The sequence below is a fragment of the Phoca vitulina genome, unplaced genomic scaffold (assembly GCF_004348235.1).
Source record: "Phoca vitulina isolate PV1807 unplaced genomic scaffold, GSC_HSeal_1.0 scaffold78, whole genome shotgun sequence".
Classification (NCBI taxonomy): Eukaryota; Metazoa; Chordata; class Mammalia; order Carnivora; family Phocidae; genus Phoca; species Phoca vitulina.
This window is the reverse complement of record NW_022589781.1, coordinates 1121781-1143872: the sequence shown is the minus strand read 5'-3', so window position 1 is coordinate 1143872 and position 22092 is coordinate 1121781. Positions and strand designations below refer to the sequence as shown.

Below are 22092 nucleotides of genomic sequence, written 5' to 3'. Positions count from 1 at the left end.
CAGAACCTTGACTTTTTCCAATGTGATTGTATGATGCCTTCTTCTTTGTGAATTGGATTATTAAACAGAAAAGAGCCAGATCATTACCTCTATCCTAAATGTATTTTTTTCCTCTTAATAAATTATTGCTTTTGGGGTAATCTGAACATTTTCATCATATTTTGCTCCTCTAACAAAACAATCTCTATTGATTTTAACACTTAATCACTTCTGTTTTATAGTCCACAAAGTTTTGTCTTAATTATTTGTAAATTAAGATTTTAAAATTATAAAATAAGGCACCTTTCACACATCTCTATGTAAGGAACCTCTAATTTCTCACTTATTTCACTGAGATATTCCAAAACATCTTTTTAAATGCAGTAGCTATTACCCCAAAACTTAGGAATTCTGCTGGCTTGTTTTTGTGTAACTCCCACCCAAAAAAAACAGACACTGTCTGGTACGTTTAGAATAGTGTGCGCTGCGATATCTGGTGTGATTGTGATGGAGTGAACTTCCATTCGGGGTAGGTATCAACGAGACCCTGACCCTACACTTACAGTCTCACACATCTGGTGCATGCAAGCACTTTCCACAGACCAGACTCTGGATCGGTGTGTTGCAAACCTTGTTTCTCCTCCATTACCCACGTAGCTCTGGTGCTAGGCCCCATGGCATAAATTATTACAATATATCCCCTGGCCGAGCGCCTTAATGTCACCTGCCCAAGAAAGCCAGAACAGAGGACAGCAAAAGTATTTCTACAAGGCATTCCTAATTGAGATAGCTTGCAGTAATTTAATTATACAGACAGGTGACTCTGTGCGGACCCCAAACATGTCCCCGGCCATTCCAGCGACACCTGACCCAAGAGGAAACCTGATTACAGTTACAGTGTCTAACTTCTACAAGCGTAGCAAAGACACATGGCCCTGCCAACATTGGCGGAGCTCCTTCCAGGGCCCGGGGGTAGGCCTGGGCCACTGAGGGGGGCTCTGAAGCTTAGACTTCATTAGCTGAGCAGTAACCCCCTGTCCTGGGACCATCCCTTGAAAGGCTGTTGTTACTGCCCACCGAGTCTGATGGAGAAGGCCAGAACCACACACAGCTTCTCCTCAGGGATGGAATAAGGCACTGCCCTTAGGATTCCAGCACACATGCCCGGCAGTGTAAGTAACGCGCATCCTAAAAAGGTCAAATCTACTTTCCAAGTTCAAAATATGAAAATGTGGGCACCTGGGTGGCTCAGTCGTTAAGCGTCTGCCTTCGGCTCAGGTCATGAACCCAGGGTCCTGGGATCGAGCCCCACATTGGGCTCCCTGCTCTGCGGGAAGCCTGCTTCTCCCTCTCCCACTCCCCCTGCTTGTGTTCCCTCTCTTGCTGTGTCTCTCTCTGTCAAATAAATAAATAAAATCTTTAAATATATATATATCAGTGTATGGTGTGCAACCTTGTGCACTCATACACGTTTGGGGGCCCCTAACTTTGTTGCAGGAAACTGCCCATGAAGTAAAAAGCGTGCTACCGGCTCTAGAAAAGGCTGTCGTGGCTCTGAGCGCCCTGGATAAAGCGGACGTCGCTGAGCTGAGGTAGGTCACCTGAGTTCGTTTGGAGCTGGCGAAGCTCAAAATAAAACATAAACACGTGGCAAGAGTGACCAAGTATTCTGTTATTTTTAGACTGAGTCGTTCTTAGCCATCTTGGTGACTTTATGCGTGTTACATACTGTGTGTCCTCCGCATTGTCGCACCATCAGCCATACGGCACGTCAGTATCTTATGTCGCCTCGAGAAAGGAAAGCTCCTGCCAACCAAACTGCATGTCGCGCAAGAAGAAATGAGACGCTCCAAGGTCCAGAGCCTGATCCCGATGTTTCTAGTTTGAATCTCTGGGTGAGATGCTCTCGACTGGCATTCATGGCCCAACAGACAAGAAGACTTTGCTGTCACCTCTCAGATGTGTTGAGTTGTCCATTATTTACCGGAAGTAGTATTTCCTATTAAAGATGCAGAAGTAGGCCAATCTACGGTGATATTTGTCACACGTGCTTAACTCTGGTGACAAGAAGAGAAGAGGACAAACAAACTGTCTTTAATCAATGTGCCTCTCCGGGGAGCGCCACGGTGCTGAAGCTGCTCCTTCAACTACATGAAGGGCAGACATGGAGAGAGAGACAAGCAAGAGGAACAGAGCAGATTCTCGACCTCTCTCTCCTGTTTGACCTCATTCACCGGAATGCGTTTTCACACATTCGTGCAGCAGAGACGCTGAGTGCGCTGCGCCCTGGGCCCCAGTCTGGCCGTGGAGGTGGGAGGGTTACCAGTTGCCAGTGGCATGGAAGCAGAGAACTGAGCGGATTTGCACGCGCACCAGGAAGGTGTCTCCAGGAAGGGTGTTGTAAGCAGGAGACATGGAAAGCACAAAAGTCTGAAGGCAGAAGTGTGCTTTGTGGGCCTGGGGAACTTCCCACGCCAGGGGGGCTGTGGCCCATGAGCGTGAGGGGGTGGCCGTGGTCCCCACGGGCGAAGTGGCAGTGTCCATGCCGCCCCAGCATCACCACCCTGTGCCTCGTGCCTTCATTCCAGAAGTTCTGTTCTCTCAGTTTTTCTCTGGCAGATATTCCCGAGAGAGGGGTCAACGCAAATGCCTGTGAGCCTGATTTCTGAGGGCAGTGTGTGACCTGGGTAAGCTCACAGGCTCTGCTCCAAGCTTCCCAGGCCGGAACCCGGGCATTGCCTCTCTGTGTCTCAGCTTCCCTTTTATGCAACGGGGATAACAGGTGATCAGAGGACTGGATGAGTTAAAACATGTCAAGTGCTTGGAACAGACTCTGTCAAGGGCTCAAGTTATTTCAATGCAAAGAGGTTTCCTTGGATCAAGCAGGCCCACTCCCCTTCCCTGGCTAAAAAAACCTAGCCTTTCCAGGGATTCCCTCCATATGCCTTGGGGGTTTTTTTGTTTGTTTTTTAGGATTCTCCCTTGCGATATTGCTAATGTGCATTTTACTTTGATTCCACCGCCAGAGAAATGGGACACCTTACGATAGGAATTGTTAGGATGCGTGGCAGAGACATCCAGCAGATACCCAGTCCAGCCCGTTCTCTTTCCTAGCTGCTATTTCCAGCGGCAAAGTGCAGAGGATTTCCCCATCACAGGATTAGCAGCATTAGCTGCTAGAAGAAGGAGGGAGATAGTAGAAAATACAGATTGGAGCAAACCAATAAATGTCTAAACCAAAGGACTCCTGTGGAGTAATTAGGCCTTTAAAGCAGATTTCCAGGGTAGGTAGGTCTTGCTTTGAATCAGGTATTTGTTTCTGGAAAGTGACATGTAGGTGGGACTATATAGTCAATTGAATCTCTTTTCCCTTTAATTTACATTAAAAAATTATAGATAATATACTTTATCTTAATTTGACTATATTCCCATTATGTTTGCTTTAGAAAGAGTCAAATGTAGGCAAAATGGAAGAAAAGCTTGTTTCTGGAGCTCTCCTTTCTCCCCTGTGGACCTTATCTCTCTTTTCCTAGTTCCTCTGTTACAACCTTTCTCCTTATTTCATATACTTTCAAAAACCATACTGATAATTTCAGAAAAGCCATCTAATAAATTAGTTCTAAACAAAGTGTTAATGATTTAATTATTTGGTCCTGAAAAATATCTGTGTTTTAAAAGTAGACTGTAAAAGAGAACAAAGATTAACCTAAATGAATGAATCTCTAATGGTGAAATTAAGGCAGGGGGACCTTCTTGGTAACCCCTGTAGATAGTGTTGTGCACGTAAAGTTGGCCCCATTGCCTGCCTTCTTTTGGGAAGTCTGTATGGTTTCATTTGGGGGAGACTCATTACCATGGATGGACCCATCCCTTTTGTTCCCAAGTCCCAAATGCTGTTGCATAGCAACCACCACCCTCGTGGCCTTTCACCGAAACTTACTTCTTGTGACTGTTCTTCTGACCCCCTGGTTTTCCAGAGTTTGACCTTCTCATTAGCAGTGCAATGGTATGTCAGCTGATGAGGACACAGAGAAGAAGCTTCCAGTGTTCAGATAATCACACCCAAGAGACCCGTCCCCGGCCGCCCGCCCGCCCTCCCTCCCACACTCTGCTGTATCTGTGATTTTATGGAGGAGTTTTAGGTCAGGGAGGAGAAAAGTCAGAGGACGTTTTAAGGGGAGTGGCACAGTTGTGTCTGTCAAGTAGTCATTAGCACCTCCGCACTGGGATAAAACATGAGGGTTCCTGCTTTAAAGAACTCTGCAGTGAGTACTTTCATAATGAAAAGAATTAACCTCTAACTTAGCTGTTGTTCATATTTAAGTTTCATGCATGTCATCTTCCTAAAGCAGAGATACCCATATATTAAACATACCCAGATGTTTAAAAATACCCCAAACTGCCATAGCTAAGTAGTTACCCTCACGAAAATGCCTGTTCAACACCTGTGTATATTGTCTTCCGAGACGGTTTCAGGGCGCATTTGACACCAGCTGTGAGGCTGATGAGGTTTCCACCACTATTGCAGAGTGTACACACGGCCTCCCTTCCTCGTGCTGACCGTCATGAATGCAGTCTGCATTCTTCTGCAGAAGAAACCTAACTGGGCTTCAGCGAAGTTGCTTCTTTCAGAAACTGGTTTCCTGAAAAAACTGGTTAACCTTGACAAGGACAGCATCCCCGAGAAGGTAAAAAGCCGACTCCTAATTAACGCATAACTGATGCATTCCATGCTCATAGCCTATAGGAGTCCAACAGAAGTGTTAAAATTGGCATTGTGCATTAGAATGGAAAGTCAATGGTGCACGTTAAAAGATGAGAGAGTAAGCTCCACAACCAGACGTGGCAGGTTTGTTAGGCGTGCCGAGGAAAGCAGTGTGTCACCCACATCAGGGAAGGCCCTGTCTCAGAATCTCTTTAATGAGAGAATAGGCCAACAGAGGGTAGACTAAAGTAGACTGTAAAAGAGAACAAAGATTAACCTAAATGAATGAATCTCTAATGGTGAAATTCATTACACTAAGAAACTGCAAGGAGTGGATAAAAGTGTTTGAAATGTCTTAAAATTCAGATATAATTGGTATATAACATTAATTTCAGGTGTACAATATAATGACTCGGTATCTGTATATATTGTGAAATGATGGCCATCGTAAGCCTAGTTATCATCCATCCCTACACAGTTACAAATATTTTTTCTTATGATGATAACTTTTAAGATCTACTCCATAACAACCTTCAAATACACAATACGATATTTTTAACTATAGTCATCATGCTGTACATTCCATCCCCAGGACTTATTTTATAACTGGAAGTTTGAACCTTTTGACCCCCTTCACCATTCCTAACCCTCCCATCTCTGACAACCATCAATCTGTTCTCTGTATCTATGAGTTCAGGTTTTTGTTTTAGATTCCACAGATAAGTGGTGTCATCTTTCTCTGACTTATTTCACTTAGCGTAATGGCCTCAAGGCCCATCCATGTTGTCACAACTGGGAGGATTTCCTTCTTTTTTATGGCTGAGTAATGTTGCATTGTGTGTGTGTGTGTGTGTGTGTATTTTTTCTTTATCCACTCATCCATCAGTGGACACTTAGTTTGCTCCCATGTCTTAGCTGTTGTAAATAATACTTTAATGAACATAGGAATACATATATCTTTTCAAGTTAGTGCTTTTGTTTCTTTTGGATGCATACCCAGAAGTAGAAGTGCTGGATCAATGGTAGTTCCATTTTTAATTTAATTGAGGAGCCCCCATACTTTCTTACATGATGGCTGCACCAATATATAATCCCACCAACAGTGCACAAGGGTTCCTTTTTCTCCACATCCTCGCCAACACCTGTTGTCTCTTGTCTTTCTGATCCTAGCCATTCTGACAGCTGCAAGGTGATATCTCACTGTGGTTTTGGCTTCCATTTCCCTGATGATGTGTAACATTGAGCCCGTTTTCATGCTCCTGTTGGCCATCTCAACATCTTCTTTGGAAAAATGTCTATTCAGATCTTCTGCCCATTTTTTAATCAGATTGGGTTTTGGGGTGTTTTGTTTTGTTTTTGTTTGGGGTGTGTTTTGCTTGTTTGTTTTGCTATTGAGTGATAGGAGTTCTTTATATATGTTAGATATATACCATCATACATATGGTTTGCAAATATTTTTTCCCATTCTGTATGTTGCCTTTTCATTTTGCTGATAGATCCTTTACTGTGTAGAAGCTTTTTAGTTTGATGTCCTATTTATTTATTTTTGCTTTTGTTTCCTTTCCTTTTGGTTTCAAATCCAAAATCATTGCCAAAATCAATGTCAAGGAGCTCACCACCTGTGTTTTCTTCTAGGAGTTTTATGGCTTCAGGTCTATATCCAAGTCTTTAATCCATTTTGAGTTATTTCTGTGTGTGATGTGAGATGGGGTCCAGCTTGATTCTTTTGCGTGTGACTGTCAAGTTTTCCCAATACCATTTATTGTAGAGATTGTCCTTTCATCATTGTATATTCTTTTTTTTTTAAAGATTTTATTTATTTATTTGACAGAGAGAGATATGGCAAGAGAGGGAACACAAGCAGGGTGAGTGGGAGAGGGAAAAGCAGGCTTCCCGCCAGAGCAGGGAACCCGATGTGGGGCTCAATCCCAGGACCCTGGGATCATGACCTGAGCCGAAGGCAGACACATAATGACTGAGCCACTCAGGCACCCTCGTCATTGTATATTCTTATTTATTTTTATTTTTTGGGGGGGTAGGGGAGGGGCAGAAGGAGAGAGAGAATCTCAAGCAGTCCATGCCCACCATGGACTGGGAACTTGGGGGGCCCAAATCTCAATTGCTGTTGTTTTCGGTCACCCAGTTTGTGGTAGTTTGTCACAATGCTCACAGAAAATGAATAGAACTGGATAATGTGTAGAGGCTAGAGGAATATCCAAACCAGCAGGAGCTGGGCTGAGAGCTCTGTGCGGGGGCAGCAGGTAGATTTGTAGATGCATACGTGGCACTGTCCTTGATTCATTCAATAACCTTCCAAGGGACATCATGAAACATGACGATAGCTTACAAGATCAACTCCTTCCTTCATGTTATGAAGTTGACATTGTAATAGGGAAGTCAGACATCAAACAGCTAATAAGACAATTAATTACTTACAATGATGATCTGTGCTATTAGGAAATACAGGGTAATATATGAACAAAGTGACTTTTTTAGCAGAATGTTAATGGTGACATCCATATTATTCCTGACTTAATGTAACAACTACTCACTCTTTGAAGCATTCTTAGCAAAAATGATTCCCTGTGGTTTTGTTTAAATAGATCTTTCAAGCTACAATAATAGCTCATCTAAAGAAATTATTAAAAGCATAACAGTATTTTAAGTAGTAATGAAAACACCAATAATAAGTTGATAATGGACCACCTGCCATCTAAATTATTCAGCAAAATGGTTCTGTCCTACCAGGCAAGAGAGCAAATGCCTGGTTGGAAAGGAAGAGAAAAGGAATCTCAGTCTGAGAAAGATTTTATTTTGATTATGGCTCCCCAAAGTAGATGAGAAATAATATATACCCAACTGGAAACAAAGTTGTCTATGTAGATGAGGTGGGTGTGTGGGCCTGTGGCACAAGTAAGCCAGAGTGTCCTCGGGGACCCCCGCATGCCCGGGCCTCCCTGCCTCCACCACTGATGACACAGCCCTGTGACTAGGGACTGCCCTGCCGATATGCCCCTTGGGGATAGAAGGTGGGGGACGGTGTCCGTCTGTTCACACCTCAGGTGCGCAAGAGGGAGACGGCAGACCACCTTGCCCACCAAGTCCACAAAGTCCACCTGCTCACTCTTTGTTTTACAATGAAGGCCCTTTGGTGAAATTCCAGCAAAGCCACTGGGCCAACAATGGCAGTAACAAGATGGCTTCCCTCCTCTGCTGCCAGAGACGCCGTGTTCCCAGCTGTGGCTCTGGGTCTACGCATGAAGGGTAGTGGAGTATTTCTCATAGGAAATACAAGTTTATTTTAATGTGGACTGGGAAAAACTTTGGGTCAGTAACATTTCATTTTCTTGTAATACACGAATTGTGTTATCTCTAGGTTTTCACGAAGCTGAAAAAAATTTTAATCTTACCTGATTTCAACCCAAACAAGATTGCTCTCATTTCTGTTGCCTGTTGCTCTATGTGCCAGTGGGTCATAGCTTTGAATAACTACCACGAAGTACAGAAGGTACGCTCTGTCCCCCGAGTGTCGGTAACAGCCCAGAAGTCACACGAGAGCCCCAGAGATAATGTGCACTTCACAAGGCGTACGTGAACTGCTGAAAATAATTCTCCTAGTGAAAACCACTTTAATCAAAGTTACTACGCTAACAGATATCTATTTTATTTATTTTATTTTTATTATTATCTTTTTATTTTATAAATAAATATTTATATTTTTTATTTTTATTTTTTATTATTTTATTTTATTTATGGCAACTATGCTCTTGTTTTATTTGCCGGTTTTCATGTTTCACCATATTAAACTACTGGGTATCCCTCTTTTTTTTTTTTTTTAAAGATTTTATTTATTTATTTGACAGAGACACAGTGAGAGAGGGAACACAAGCAGGGAGAGTGGGAGAGGGAGAAGCAGGCTTCCAGCAGGGAGCCCGATGTGGGGCTCGATCCCAGGACCCTGGGACCATGACCTGAGCTGAAGGCAGACGCTTAACGACTGAGCCACCCAGGCGCCCCTGGATATCCCTCTTGTACACATAATTCTAGGAAAGCCGATTGTAAGAATTGACACTTAACAAATGTCTTTCAAACATAAGGGACATTTTTAACAGTGAACTTGACATTTTTTAACACTTAAATGTCGTGGCATTCTTTTTTAGGTGGTGGGCCCTAAGCAAATCCAAGTAGCTGAAGCTCAAAATGTCCTCAAAATTGCACAACAAAGGTTGGCCAAGAAACAAAGAGGTTTGCAGCTGGTAAGACATTTGTTTGCTTGTTAAGCTTGCAACAGCTTTCTGTGAAGTAGTCAGAAACACCAAGAAAAGGTCATTACCTCAGTAGAGTTTTATCAGTTTAGGATAAAATTAGGATAATAATAAAGGTAGTGAAGAGACTGTGATTGAGTAAATAATACAGGGACTATATGTAAAGGTGACTTCCACATAATAAAACACTCAATAATGCTAATTATTACCGTGTCATTAATATATTAATTTACCATTTCACCAGATTTCTCCCAGGAGAGCTTTGTGACTTCTTTCTACCAAAGGCTTACCCAATATCAATCTGTGATCTTAAAAAACTGTCCTTAACCTGTTTGTATCAATTACTCTGTTGTTTTGTGGAGACATGGTTATTTCTTAAACCTCTCGGTATGAAGTTAAAACAGGGATATCATTATGAGAGCGAGGTCGCCAGCCCGCACACAGGCATTCTGAGAGGGGGTGACCCAGCAGGGAAATGCAGCCCAGCTTCTTGGTGTCTTGTGTTTGCATGGATGGTCTCTCTCCCTACCCCCGCCCCCATTCTGATGTAGCTATCCACATTGTAAAATGTGGGGATTTCACTTAAAATTTGAATTTCGGTCTTCACTTGAAAATTCAGAAGATCTGGCAGCCATGGGCTGGCACTCTCACTTGGCTATAAGAAGCCCCCAACTCACTTCAAATATTTATGTCACCTGCCTGCCCCCTAGGCATTTCTTGCAAACTCAGCTATATAAAGAGTATTGGACATTTTTGGAGAAAATTAACAAATTTTTACTGAATGTATTTTATATTGATATATCATTTTATTGCTAATTCTTTGTTGCCACTTACGATGTACGTATACAGTCATATTTAGAGATGTGTTGCTTAGTAGCTAACATTTATGGAGCATATACTGTGTTCCAAGTGCCACATGGAGGCTTTATACAGTCTTTCGAAGTCTATCCTCAAGTCAGCTTTCAGAAGGAGATGTTTCCAAGGGAGAAAACTAAAGTCAAAGATTCAGTAAATTTGTCCAACACCTTGAACCTCTAAGTGGTGCCCTCGCTCTAACCCAGGCCTGTCTAACTCAAAATCACTTACCTGCTCCACTAAAAACACTTCTCTGCATGAGTGATATGCAAACCATCCAGCAGCTGGTGTGGCCCAGATGCCAACCAGTCATAGAGCAGCGTGGGGTCTTGGAGGCCACCTGCGAAGACGGAATAGTGGGGAGAGGGCCGGGGCAGGCAGTGGCAGGGCTGGGGGTGCTCTCCAGGGCATGGCACAGGACCACATAGCAACCACTGCAGAAATAGTTCAGTATTTTAACAACTGGCATGGCTCCATCAGCCTGTTTCTGTCCCACACACAAGTTAATGAAAGGAGCAGACCCAGGAAAGGAAAAAGTTTGCTTCATAATTTAAAGAAAAAAATTACACATTATACAACTTGGTAAACAGGGAGTTTGAGAAGAAATACAGTTGACCTTTGAACAACACAGGCTAGAACAGCAAGTCCGCTTCTACCTGGATTGTTTTCAGTAAATACAGCACACCACTGTAAATGTATTTTCTCTGCCTTATGATTTTCTTAATGACATTTTCTTGTTTCTACCTTGCTTTATGATAAGAATATAGTATATTCTTATACTATATATAAGTATATAATACATAGTATATGCAACATATAAAATACGCTTTGTGTTATCAGTAATACTCAATAGCAGGCTATTAGTAAATAAATTTTGGGGAGTCAAAAGTTATATGTGGATTTTCAGCTGCATGGGGGGTTGGCACCCCTAACCCCTGTGTTGTTCAAGGCTCACCTGTAATTTTTAATTTAATGGAAATGTCCATTTGTTGTTTTTCAATAATTATTAGAAATTCTATGTAAATAAATTTAAAAACCTGGATGATGTGCCCGGTTTTCAGGAAATTCTTAGTCACTAAAAGTCAACTAAAAATAAACTCAAAAGCCTAAACAAGCAAAAATCAGAGCTTTCAAAGGTCTGAGATAGAACAACCAGACAGCAGATAAGGAAAGAGAGGAATGAAGAGCACAGAGAACCAGTGAAACCTACAGACACTACAGAACACTCCACCCAACAGCAGAACATACAGAAAGGGTCTTCATGGATGCTTAAAGGCAGATATCCTATAAAGTATCTTCTCTGACCACATGGAATGAAGTTCGAAACCAAGAACAGAGGAAAACTGGAAAATTCACAAATACATGAAGATCAAACAATAAACTCCAAAGCAATCAATGGGTCAAAGAAGAAATCATAAGGTAAGGTCAAAAATACTTAGAGACAAATGAAAACAGAGCACAATGTGTCTAAACTTATGGCATGTAGCAAAAGCAGTGCTCAGAGGGACATTCATAGCTATAAATTGCTACATTAAAGAGAAGAAAGATCTCAAATCAACAACCTCACTTTGTACATTAAGGAACTAGAAAAAGAACAAACTAAACCCCAAATATAGCTGATGGAAAGAAATAATAAATATTAGAGCAGAGGTAAACAAAATAAAGAATCAAAAGACAAGAGAAAATCAGTGAAACCAAAAGTTGGTTCTTCGAAAAGATCACCAACGTTAACAAACCATTAACTTAGATTCCTAAAGATTCCACCAAAAACACTGGTAGAATAACCAAAGCCAGTAAAGTTGCAAAATGCAAAATCAATATACAAAAATCACTTGTGTTTCTATACACCAACAACAAACTATCTGAAAAAGAAATCAAGAAAACAATCACATTGACAATTGTGTCAAAAAGAATAAAATGCCTAAGAATAAATTTAATCAAGGAGGTGAAAGACCTGTACTCTGAAAACTGTAAGACATTGATGAAAGAAAAGGAATAAGACACAAATGAATGGAAAAAGAGTCCGTGCACGTGGCTAGGAAGAGTTAATATTGTAAAATGTCTATACTACCCAAAGCAAGCTACAGATTAAAAGCAATCTCCATCAAAATTCCAAGGCATTTTGCACAGAAATAGGACAAACAATCCTAAAATTTGTATGGGGCCACAAAATTTGTTATCTTTTGTTTTTTTGATGATACCTGTTCTAACAGGTGTAAGGTGATATCTCTGGTTTTAATTTGAATCATCTCTGATGATCAGTGATGTTGAGTATCTTTTCATGTCTGTTGGCCATCTGTATGTCTTCTTTGGAAAAATGTTTAGTTCCTCTGCTCATTTTTTTAAAGGTTTATTATTTATTTATTTATTTAGAGAGAGAGCACGCATGGGTGGGGGGAGGGGCAGAGGGAAAGGGAGAGAGAATCCCAAGCAGACTTTTCGCCAAGCACAGAGCCTGATGTGGGCCTCCATTCCACAACCCTGAGATCATGACCCGAGCCTAAATCAAGAGTCGGACACTTAACCAACTGAGCCACCCAGGTGCTCCATCGTCTGCTCATTTTTTAATCAAATGGTTTGGTTTTTTGTTAGAGTTGTGGAAGTTCTTTATATATTTTGGATATTAGCCTCTTATCCAACTGTTTTACAAAACTGTTCTCCCATTTTGTAGGTTACCCTTTCATTTTCTTCCCTTTCATTTTGTTAATTGTTTATTTTGCTCTGCAGAAACTTTGAAGTTTGATGTACTCCCAATTGGTGATTTTTGCTTTTGTTGTTTATGCTTTTGGTGTTATATCCAAAAAATCATCACCAAGACCAATATCAAGCAGTTTCTTCCCTACATTTTCTACTAGGAGTTTTATGGTATCAGTTTTATGGTATTTTGATTTATTTTGAGTTAATTTGTGTGAGTGGTGTAAGGTAGGAGTCCGTTTCCATTGTTCTGCATGTTTTCCCCGCACCTTTTGTTGAAGAGACTCTCCTTTCCCCGTTGGGTTGTCTTGGGTCCCTTTGTTGAATATTAGTTGACCATATATGCCAGGATTTGATCCTGGGCTCTCTATTCTGTTCCATTAGTCTGTGTGTCTATTTTATGGCGGTACCATACTGTTTTTATTATTGTATAGAAATGCTACTGATTTCTGGATATTGATCTTATATCCTGCAACTTCACTAATATTGTTGATTAGTTCTAACAGTTTTTTGGTTGAGTCTTTGGGATTTTCTATATGCAAAAGCATGTCATCTGCAGATAGTGACACTTTTACTTAATTTCTTTCTGATTTGGGTGCTGTTTATTTCTTTGTCTTGCCTGATTGCTCTAATCAGGACTTCCAATACTATAGTGAGTAAGGATGATGAGAGTGGGCATCCTTATCCTGTTCCTGATCTTAGAGGAAAAACTCTCAGTTTTTCACCGTGGAGTATAATGTTAGCTATGGGTTTGTATTAACTGCCCTTTATTATCTTAAGGTTTGTTCCTTCTATACCCAATCTGTTGATGTTTTTTATCATGAAAGATATTGTATTCTGTCAGATGCTTTTTCTGCATTTATTTTGATGATCATGTGACTTTTATCATTCTCTTAATATGATGTAACATATTTATTGATTTGCATATGTTAAACCATCCTTCCGTCCCAGGGATAAATCCTACATGGTCATGGTGTACAACTCTTTTAAAGTGTTCTTAACTGACTGAACCACACAGGCGCCCCTCTTTTAATGTGTTCTTGAATTCAGTTTGCTGGTATTTTGTTGAGAATTTTTGCATCTATATTCATCAAGGATATTAGTCTATAGTTTTATTTTTCAGGTCAGTTATTTTATTTTTCTGTGGTTTGGAATAGATAATTCTGTTTCTTTATTTTCCTTGACTCTCTGTGTTGATCTCTGTGCATTTGATAAAATAACCACCTCTCCCTATCCTGACAGAATGGTCTTGTGTAAGATATAAAAACCTCCTCAGTCCAGCCTGAGCTCCTGCTTGTCTCCCACACCATGGCAGTGCCCAGGCAGCCTTGTTTGTTCTTAGAGGCTCCCAGAATTCAGAATTAGTGTCCCAAAGGGGAGCATGTGAGTCAGCACCTAGATCAGGCTCCCTGGAATCCTGTGTAAGTAGTTTTTTTCAGGGACAGATTGGGAGATGGGTGTTTCTGTCTGAGCCCTCAGCACTGAGCCAGTTAAGAACCGTTTCTTGGTTTGCTGTAGTTCTATGGGACCCACAAACGCAAGCCACCAGAGACAGGTGCTCAATTATCAGTAATTCCACTACTGGTTATTTACCCAAATATTTACCTCTGGACCACCGCCACCAATGCCGGGGCACCTACCAGCCTCCCAGGTCCCTGGGGAGGATCACAGTCAACCCCTAAACGTGTGCTAAACTAGAAGCCTGACCCGCAGGCCGCAGCCTCTTTCAAATAGCTGGGAGACAGGCATTTCTATCTGCCTCCTCTATGCTGAGCCCTGGGGTGCTGAGGCGGGGGGGTGGGGGGAGCCAGTTAGAAAGTATTTGCTCCAGTCGGGATGCAAGCACTCTTGGCTTTCACTCTTAAAAGTTGAGACACTAGAGGTTGGGTTCAAAACCTTTGCCCTCAGGGGGAAGCTGGAGTTGTGAATTCTCCTGTTTGTGTCACTGTGCCAGGGGTGAGGATTATGGTGAGAGTGTGTCTCAGCCTTTCCTGTTGGGATGTGAGGACTCTTCATTGGCCCAGAGTGTCGGAGTTGCTCAGCTAGTTTCTGGATTTCTTTCATGGGGAATTTTTCCATGCGTAGCTGTAGGTTTGGTGCATCCGCAGGCGCAGGTGAGTTCAGATGCCTCCTCCGTCACCATCTTGGACAAGAGCTCCCTATTACATATTCTTTCATGCTTGGTATGTTCGATTTTGGTATTTACTCCAGTTCTCCTGATATTCATGATTTTTTTGTGTACTTTTTGTATTTTCATTCATTTACCCAACAAATTCTTATTTATAATATTGTCCATTTGTTTTTCCTATTATCAAGTGGTAGGACAGAATAAAGTAAACTCTAAATTTCAGTCAGAACCGTACTTATTAATAGGCTACGTTCCCTTCCAGCTCGCAACCAGGGCCTTCACGAGAAGTTTCTAATATTTTAACTCATTGAACTCAAAAAAGTGTATTTGAAATGTATATAAAATGTTAATGGATACACTTAGTGTTTTAAAAGTGACTGTAGTAGTTAACTCCGCTGGTTTGAAGCCCTTCATTGAGATTTTCTTCTCACTCAGTTATGTACCGCCTCCCATTTTTAAAAAAATAGGTCTTTTATTCACCTGGGCCCTAATATAAAAAATATTTCCAAAAAATCTAGGGAACTTTAGGGGAAATAAATAATGCCACAACATATGATATCACATGAGCATTCATTAAAAATGTTCCTTTGGGGAACATAGTGCCTATCATAAAAGGAAATTTCATGGGTTTACATGAAAAGATGTTCAGCATCACTCATTGTCGACCTCGGAGAGTTGTGGACCTGGGGCGGCGAAGGAACTAAGGAAAAAAGACGACGGTAGAGCGAGGCACAGGGGACCCCGAGCAATCAGCCTGAGGTGCCGAGGTTTATTTTCCATAATCTTATATACCTTCTACAGCGATATAGATCTATAATGATTTACATCAGGGGCTTAGTAAGGCACATTCTTCCATGTACATAGGATTAGTCCAGCGAGTATGATAACAATCTTTAAAGCAGGACAAGGGAACAAAGAGGGGAGGAGTGCACAGTGTGCTGTTTACAGGACAAGGGAACAAAGAGGGGAGGAGTGCACAGTGTGCTGTTTACAGCTGGCTTCCTACCTACAAAACATCCTCTGCTGCGTACTTTAGAACTGACCACACACGTCCCAAGGGCGTTTCACTCTGATCCTTTTGGGTTATTTTTAACCCTGCAATCTCCAGTTTTCTCAGAGATCTCGGAGTCTGAACAAACATGCACCAGTGGTTGCTGGGGTGTTCTGTTTCCCACAGCCCTTGGGACGTGTGTGGTCTGTTCTAAAGTACGCAGCAGAGGATGTTTTGTAGGTAGGAAGCCAGCTGTAAACAGCACACTGTGCACTCCTCCCCTCTTTGTTCCCTTGTCCTGTAAACAGCACACTGTGCACTCCTCCCCTCTTTGTTCCCTTGTCCTGCTTTAAAGATTGTTATCATACTCGCTGGACTAATCCTATGTACATGGAAGAATGTGCCTTACTAAGCCCCTGATGTAAATCATTATAGATCTATATCGCTGTAGAAGGTATATAAGATTATGGAAAATAAACCTCGGCACCTGGGGCTGATTGCTCGGGGTCCCCTGTGCCTTGTTCTACTGTCGTCTTTTTTCCTCAGTTCCTTCGCCACCCCAGGTCCACGACTCTCAGAGGTCGACAACTCATCATCAGGGAAATGCAAATCAAAACCACAGTAACACCTCACACTTGTCAGGATGGCCAAAATCAAAAACACAAGAAACAACAGGTGTTGGCGAGGATGTGGAGAGAGGGGAACCCTCATGCTCTGTTGGTGGGAATGCAAACTGGGTGCAGCCATTGTGGACAACAGTATGGATCAGTGGTACTGATCACTGCCATATGATCAGTAATTCCACTACTGGTTATTTACCCAAAGAATGTGAAAACACTAACTGGAAAACATACATGAACCCCGATGTTTATAGCAGCGTTATCTACAATAGCCAAGATATGGAAGCGGCCCAAGTGTCCATCGACTGATGAATGGATAAAGAAGATGTGGTATATATACTATAAAATATTACTCAGCCATAAAAAATGAAATCTTGCCATTTGCAGCAACGTGGATGGAACTAGAGGGTATTATGCTAAGCGAAATCAGCCAGAGAAAGATCAATGCCATATGATCTCATTCATATGTGGAATTTGAGAAACAAAACAAACGAACAAAGAAAAAGCCAAAAAAACAGACTGTTAACTCTAGAGAACACACTGATGGTCACCAAAGAGGAGGTGGGTAGGGGAGTGGGGGAATAGGGGATGAGGATTAAGGAGTGTGCTTGTGAGGAGCACTGAGCAATGTATAGATTGTTGAGTCACTATATTGTACACCTGAAACCAGTATAACACTGTACATTAACTACACTGGAACTAAAAGAAATCAAATGACAATACAAAGCAAAAAAAAGAAAAAGGAATTTCATTGTGTTTAATTGAATCGGTAAATCCTACACTTGAATATTTATATAGCTCACTAGGTCATGAGTAGCAAGAACATTTTCTCAGAATAATCAAATCAGAGGGCATGAGCAAGCAAACAAAAACAGCATTTTATATTAGAGTAGAAACAACTGAGTAATTATTATGGGTGAACCAGGAATAAATAAATCGTTAGAGTAATCATGCCAAAAGTAGCTAATGTGTATATATATTTTTTTAATTAGGTATTTTCACCAGGATAACATCTTTAGAATAGGAGGGGGAATTATAAATTAGAAACTGCGTTCAGTAAGCACAATTTTGTACATATGATTTCATGAACATACTGTGTTCAAGTCTCTATGCTAAACACTGTCTTCAAAGATTTTGAGAAGACACAAACATCTTTCAAAAATATAAATATAAAATATAAATAGCAATATAAGGATAATATAAAGATAATAAGGCACAACCCAAGAGATAATATCAGGCAATTAATAATTACTTCTCACGACTGTTATAAACAGTACGTCAGTGTGGATGTGACAGGACTGAGGCTTCGTGACAGCTAGAATGTAATATGAATTTTAAAGAATGCCTCGGATCTACATCCCTTTAAGGAATGATTTCAGGGTAAGGGAAGGATGTGAGCCAAACCCCAGAGGCAAGAACATTTAAGAAGTGTGGACAAAATGCGGAAGAAAGCAGTCTGGCTAGAGGGTAATATTGGAAAGGAGACGACACTGGGGAGGGAGGTTGGGGTCGGATCAGGGAGGCTTTTATTGATGGAGCCAAAACTTCGGGCCATATCTGTGGGTGATCATTTCTATAGAAATTCACCAAATGCTTTTGAGCAAAGGCATTATCAAGATAAGTGCTAATTTAAGAATATCATTTTGTCAGCTATTCATGACGATACCTTTCCCCCAACAGCCCAGGCATAGTTTAAGGCCCCTTTATCCTACCAGCCTCACTTCAAAACCCCATTAGTTCCTCCGGGCTGGTCAGTGTATCTGGAATGAGAAAGTTCAGTCATTTTCTTGGAGAAGGAAACCGGATATAACATTCTCTGTGTGAAAAAGAAATCAGAAAATGATGAATCTTCAAATGCTGAGCTTGTACGAAAGCCTGTTGAGGAAAGTGGCATTTTAAAAACAAACTGGAGTATCAAGGAATCATTTATTTACTGACTACATTTTTATTGTTAACATAGCCCATCTCTCCAGGAAGATTTTCCAGGATGTGAAAATGAAGTGGCCATGCACTGTATTTATATAAGTGACAATTAAACTCTTGAGGCAAAATGAGAGTAGTAGTGTGTCTCAATAATGAATGAATTGTCTTTCAGGTTGAAGAACATCTGCTGTTTTTGCAAGCAGCCTACAAAGACGTAGTTGCTGAAAAACAACTCTTAGCCAACAAAAGAAAACTGGCCACCAAGCGCCTGCAGTGTGCATCTATCCTACTAACCACGCTGGAGGATGAGAAGGCATGACTCTCTTTGGCTCTGTATCTCCTTCAGTAATTTCTCCCGGGCTTGACAAGCCCCAAGATGCTATTTCACCCAAGGTTGTATTATGTACCCCCTAAAACTATCTTATCATCCAGTTGTTTTTTACTGAGATCAGTAGGCACTCGTGATAAAAATAAAGGAGTTCTGGTCAAGTGTCTTAACCCAGAGGCAACAGACTACAAGGATCCAACCTGACTTTCTCTTGCTCCCCAGACCGCAGTTCTCCAGTCTGATGAGGTCCACGGTAAACTGTCAGTAAGCTTTCCCTGTTGAGCACAGGGACAACCCAAGCCAAATGCATAAACCAAGAGTGGCTAAAGGGGATGAGATGTCATAAGGAAGAAGAACATTTTATTCTTCTCTGTCAATCCTCAGACCTCTTTTATCTCTTTTTTTAAATTTCTGCTGATCTTCTCTAAGTTTCAACTTTCTGGTCTTAAAATGGCTTTTACTTAATAGGATATTGAAAGCGTCAAATGAGATTTTCAAAGTAAAATTCCTGTTAGACATGGAAGGATTTAATAAATATCGGTAACTAGTATTATGGAACCCCATTAATAATATAATGAATTGTTATTTTAAAATTATCCTGCTTTATGACTCAGAGGACTTGACGTGGCTATTGGTGCTAACAAATGTAACACTGTTGACAAATCCAAGAATAGGACTCATGTTCCCCTTAGAAAACTGTTTGTTTTCTAATATTATCCAATACTAATTTTAATGCAAACACAGCATGAGAACAGTAATAGTAATAGCAATGCTGGATCCAAGTTGGAGACCATGAATATCTTAAATGTCTCATAATAGTATATTTTATGTCAAATAACAAGAACTCATTTTTATTTTAACATTTAGACTCGATGGCAAGAAACAATCAATCAAATAGACAAGAAGTTGGAAGGAATTTTGGGCGACATACTTATTTCTGCAGCGTGCATTGTCTACACTGGAGTGTTAACAGCAGAATTTCGCCAGTTAATTGTGAACAAATGGGAGACTCTTTGCCCTAAAAACAACATTTCTTTGTCTCCTAACTTTTCCTTAATTGAAGTCATGGCACAAAAACACGAGGTAGTAACATGTTTCTATTATCCAGTTAAGTGGCTGTTGTTGATTTGAATTTTGGGTGTAAATGCATTTTTTTTTTTTAAACTGGGATCCTCTCCCCAAATTGTTTTGATAAAGGAAAATACTGTAATTTGTTCCAGGTCTTTAAAAAAATTTTTTTAAATAATAGTTCTAATGCTGCAGCTAGTTACATCTCTTATTTATCATCCTCTGGGCAAAAGTCACAGAAAATCCTCTTACTCACTGTAATCCTACTGCCTCGCCCAGTTTCTGTCCCAGAAGCCCCTTTCATTAATAAAATTGGTGAACTCAGGGCGCCTGGGTGGTTCAGTCGGTTAAGCATCTGGCTGTTGATTTTGGCTCAGGTCATGATCTCAGGGTTGTGGGATCAGGCCCTCTCTCCCTTTCCCCCTCCCTACACTCGCTCACTCATTCTCTCTAAAAATGAATAAATAAAATCTTTAAAAAAAAAAGTAAAATAGGTGAACTTACTGAGCCACAGGTAGTATTCTTAGAAAGAGCCAAAAACATAGACCTCACATTTATCAATAAATATTTATTGTCTATCTATCTATGTTGAGGGGATAAAAAAGAAATACACCTTTTTTTTATTCATCCCCAAAGAGTAATTTTATTTTATTTTATTTTTTTTTTAAGATTTTTTATTTATTTATTTGAGAGAGAGAGAGAATGAGAGACAGAGAGCATGAGAGGGAGGAGGGTCAGAGGGAGAAGCAGACTCCCTGCCAAGCAGGGAGCCCGATGCGGGACTCGATCCCGGGACTCCAGGATCATGACCTGAGCCGAAGGCAGTCGCTTAACCAACTGAGCCACCCAGGCGCCCGCCAAAGAGTAATTTTAGATTGATTCCCCCACTGATAACCCAACTTCAACTGACCATCCAATCTCAGAAGCAAATACTGGCTTCTCATTTTCATAATGCTAATAACCAACTTAAACCCAAATATATCAATAATTACATTAGATGTAAGTGGTCTAAAAGGTCCACTTAAAAGGGTAAGATTCTAAGACCATATAAAAATATAAACCAAAGCATAAAACAGAAACCATAAGTTATTTAGAAAGGACACATCTAAAACGTAAAGGTTGACAGTAAAAAAAAAAATGGGAGGAAATTTACCACAGATTACCAAAAAAGGACAAAATAGACTATAAGGCAAAAAAGGATTACTAGAATTAAATAAGTTTATGTTACAATAAGAATTCGTTTAAGTCTCCAAGAATGTTTTATCAATTCTGAATTTGTACCTACTAATAAGACTTCAAATAATTTTAAAGCACACATTAAAAGAAATATAGATAAAAATGGACAAATCTACAATCTTAGTGAAAGATCTTAACACACTTCTTCCTATAACTCATAGAAAAAGAACACAAAAATGAGTAAGAATAGAGAAAATTTGAGCAACATAATCAGCAAACAGACTTAATGAGCATACACAGGACACTGCAGCCTACACCTGAAACCTACACATTCTATGCAAGCACATGTAGAACACTGTCCAAAACTGACCATATAACCAACCACAAAAAGTTTCAACAAATATCAAAGGACTGAAATCACAGAGTACGTTATCTGTCCAAAAGGCAACTAAGCTAGAAGTCAATAATTAAAAGCTTCTTTGAAAATCCCCATATTTCTGGAAATTAGGACATACACTCCCAAACTAACCATAGGTCAGAGAAGCAATCAGAATTGAAAAAATGAAGCATTGGTCAAAGCTTTTCCTTTGAGACTAGAAACATATCCACCGTCTCCACTGTATCTAACACCCTAGCAGAGATCCTAGATAGTGCAGTAAGGCAAGAAAAAGATATTAGGATTGGAAAAGAAGAAAACAAAAAATAGAAATTCTTGCAGATATGTACCTAGAAAATCCAAGAGGATCTATAGATACATCATGAGAATTCATAAAAGTTTAGTAAAGTTTCTCAATGTTTCTGGAATTGAAGTCAGTATACAGAAACTGATTGCATTTCTCTACACCAACAACAAACAGGGTGCACAATGTTTGTAGATACCATTTATCATAGCATCAAAATGAATCCGTCAAGAAGTTGTGTGAAACTTACAGAAATAAAACTATAAAATAACTATTGGGATAAATTTTAAGAAACCTAAATAAGTGAAGAGTTATGCCATGTTCATGAACTAAAGGACTCAGTATCTTGAAGCTGCCAATTCTTCCCAAATGGACTGTAGATCCAGTGTAATCCCAATCAGCATTCCAGCAGGTAGGGGAGCAGGTATGTGCTTACCTGACAAACTGATTCTGAAAGTTAAAAGAGAAGGCAGAGAGCCAACGTGTCTAAGATATTGTTGATGAAGAACAAGGTGGAAGGACTTGCTGTATCAAATATCGACATTTAGGACATTTAGTTGGGACAGTGGAATTATTTATCCATTTGTGTCCCAGTGCAGGACAAACACCACCACCAATGGGGCAGAACACAGAGCCCAGAAACAGACCCACCCGTATGTGGACATCTGATTTATGACAAA

The 22092-nt window shown here is 40.5% G+C and overlaps 1 protein-coding gene across 1 annotated transcript in view; it reads left to right on the top strand.

Moving 5' to 3' along the window:
- DNAH14 (dynein axonemal heavy chain 14) overlaps positions 1 to 22092 on the top strand; it is a 354473-nt gene that overhangs the window by 253297 nt on the left and 79084 nt on the right. Inside the window, exons 61-66 of the mRNA XM_032393957.1 lie at positions 1477 to 1571; positions 4508 to 4667; positions 8061 to 8192; positions 8845 to 8940; positions 18333 to 18473; positions 19356 to 19571. Of these exons, the coding sequence (XP_032249848.1) occupies positions 1477 to 1571; positions 4508 to 4667; positions 8061 to 8192; positions 8845 to 8940; positions 18333 to 18473; positions 19356 to 19571 (840 nt within the window). The remainder of the gene's footprint in view (positions 1 to 1476; positions 1572 to 4507; positions 4668 to 8060; positions 8193 to 8844; positions 8941 to 18332; positions 18474 to 19355; positions 19572 to 22092) is intronic.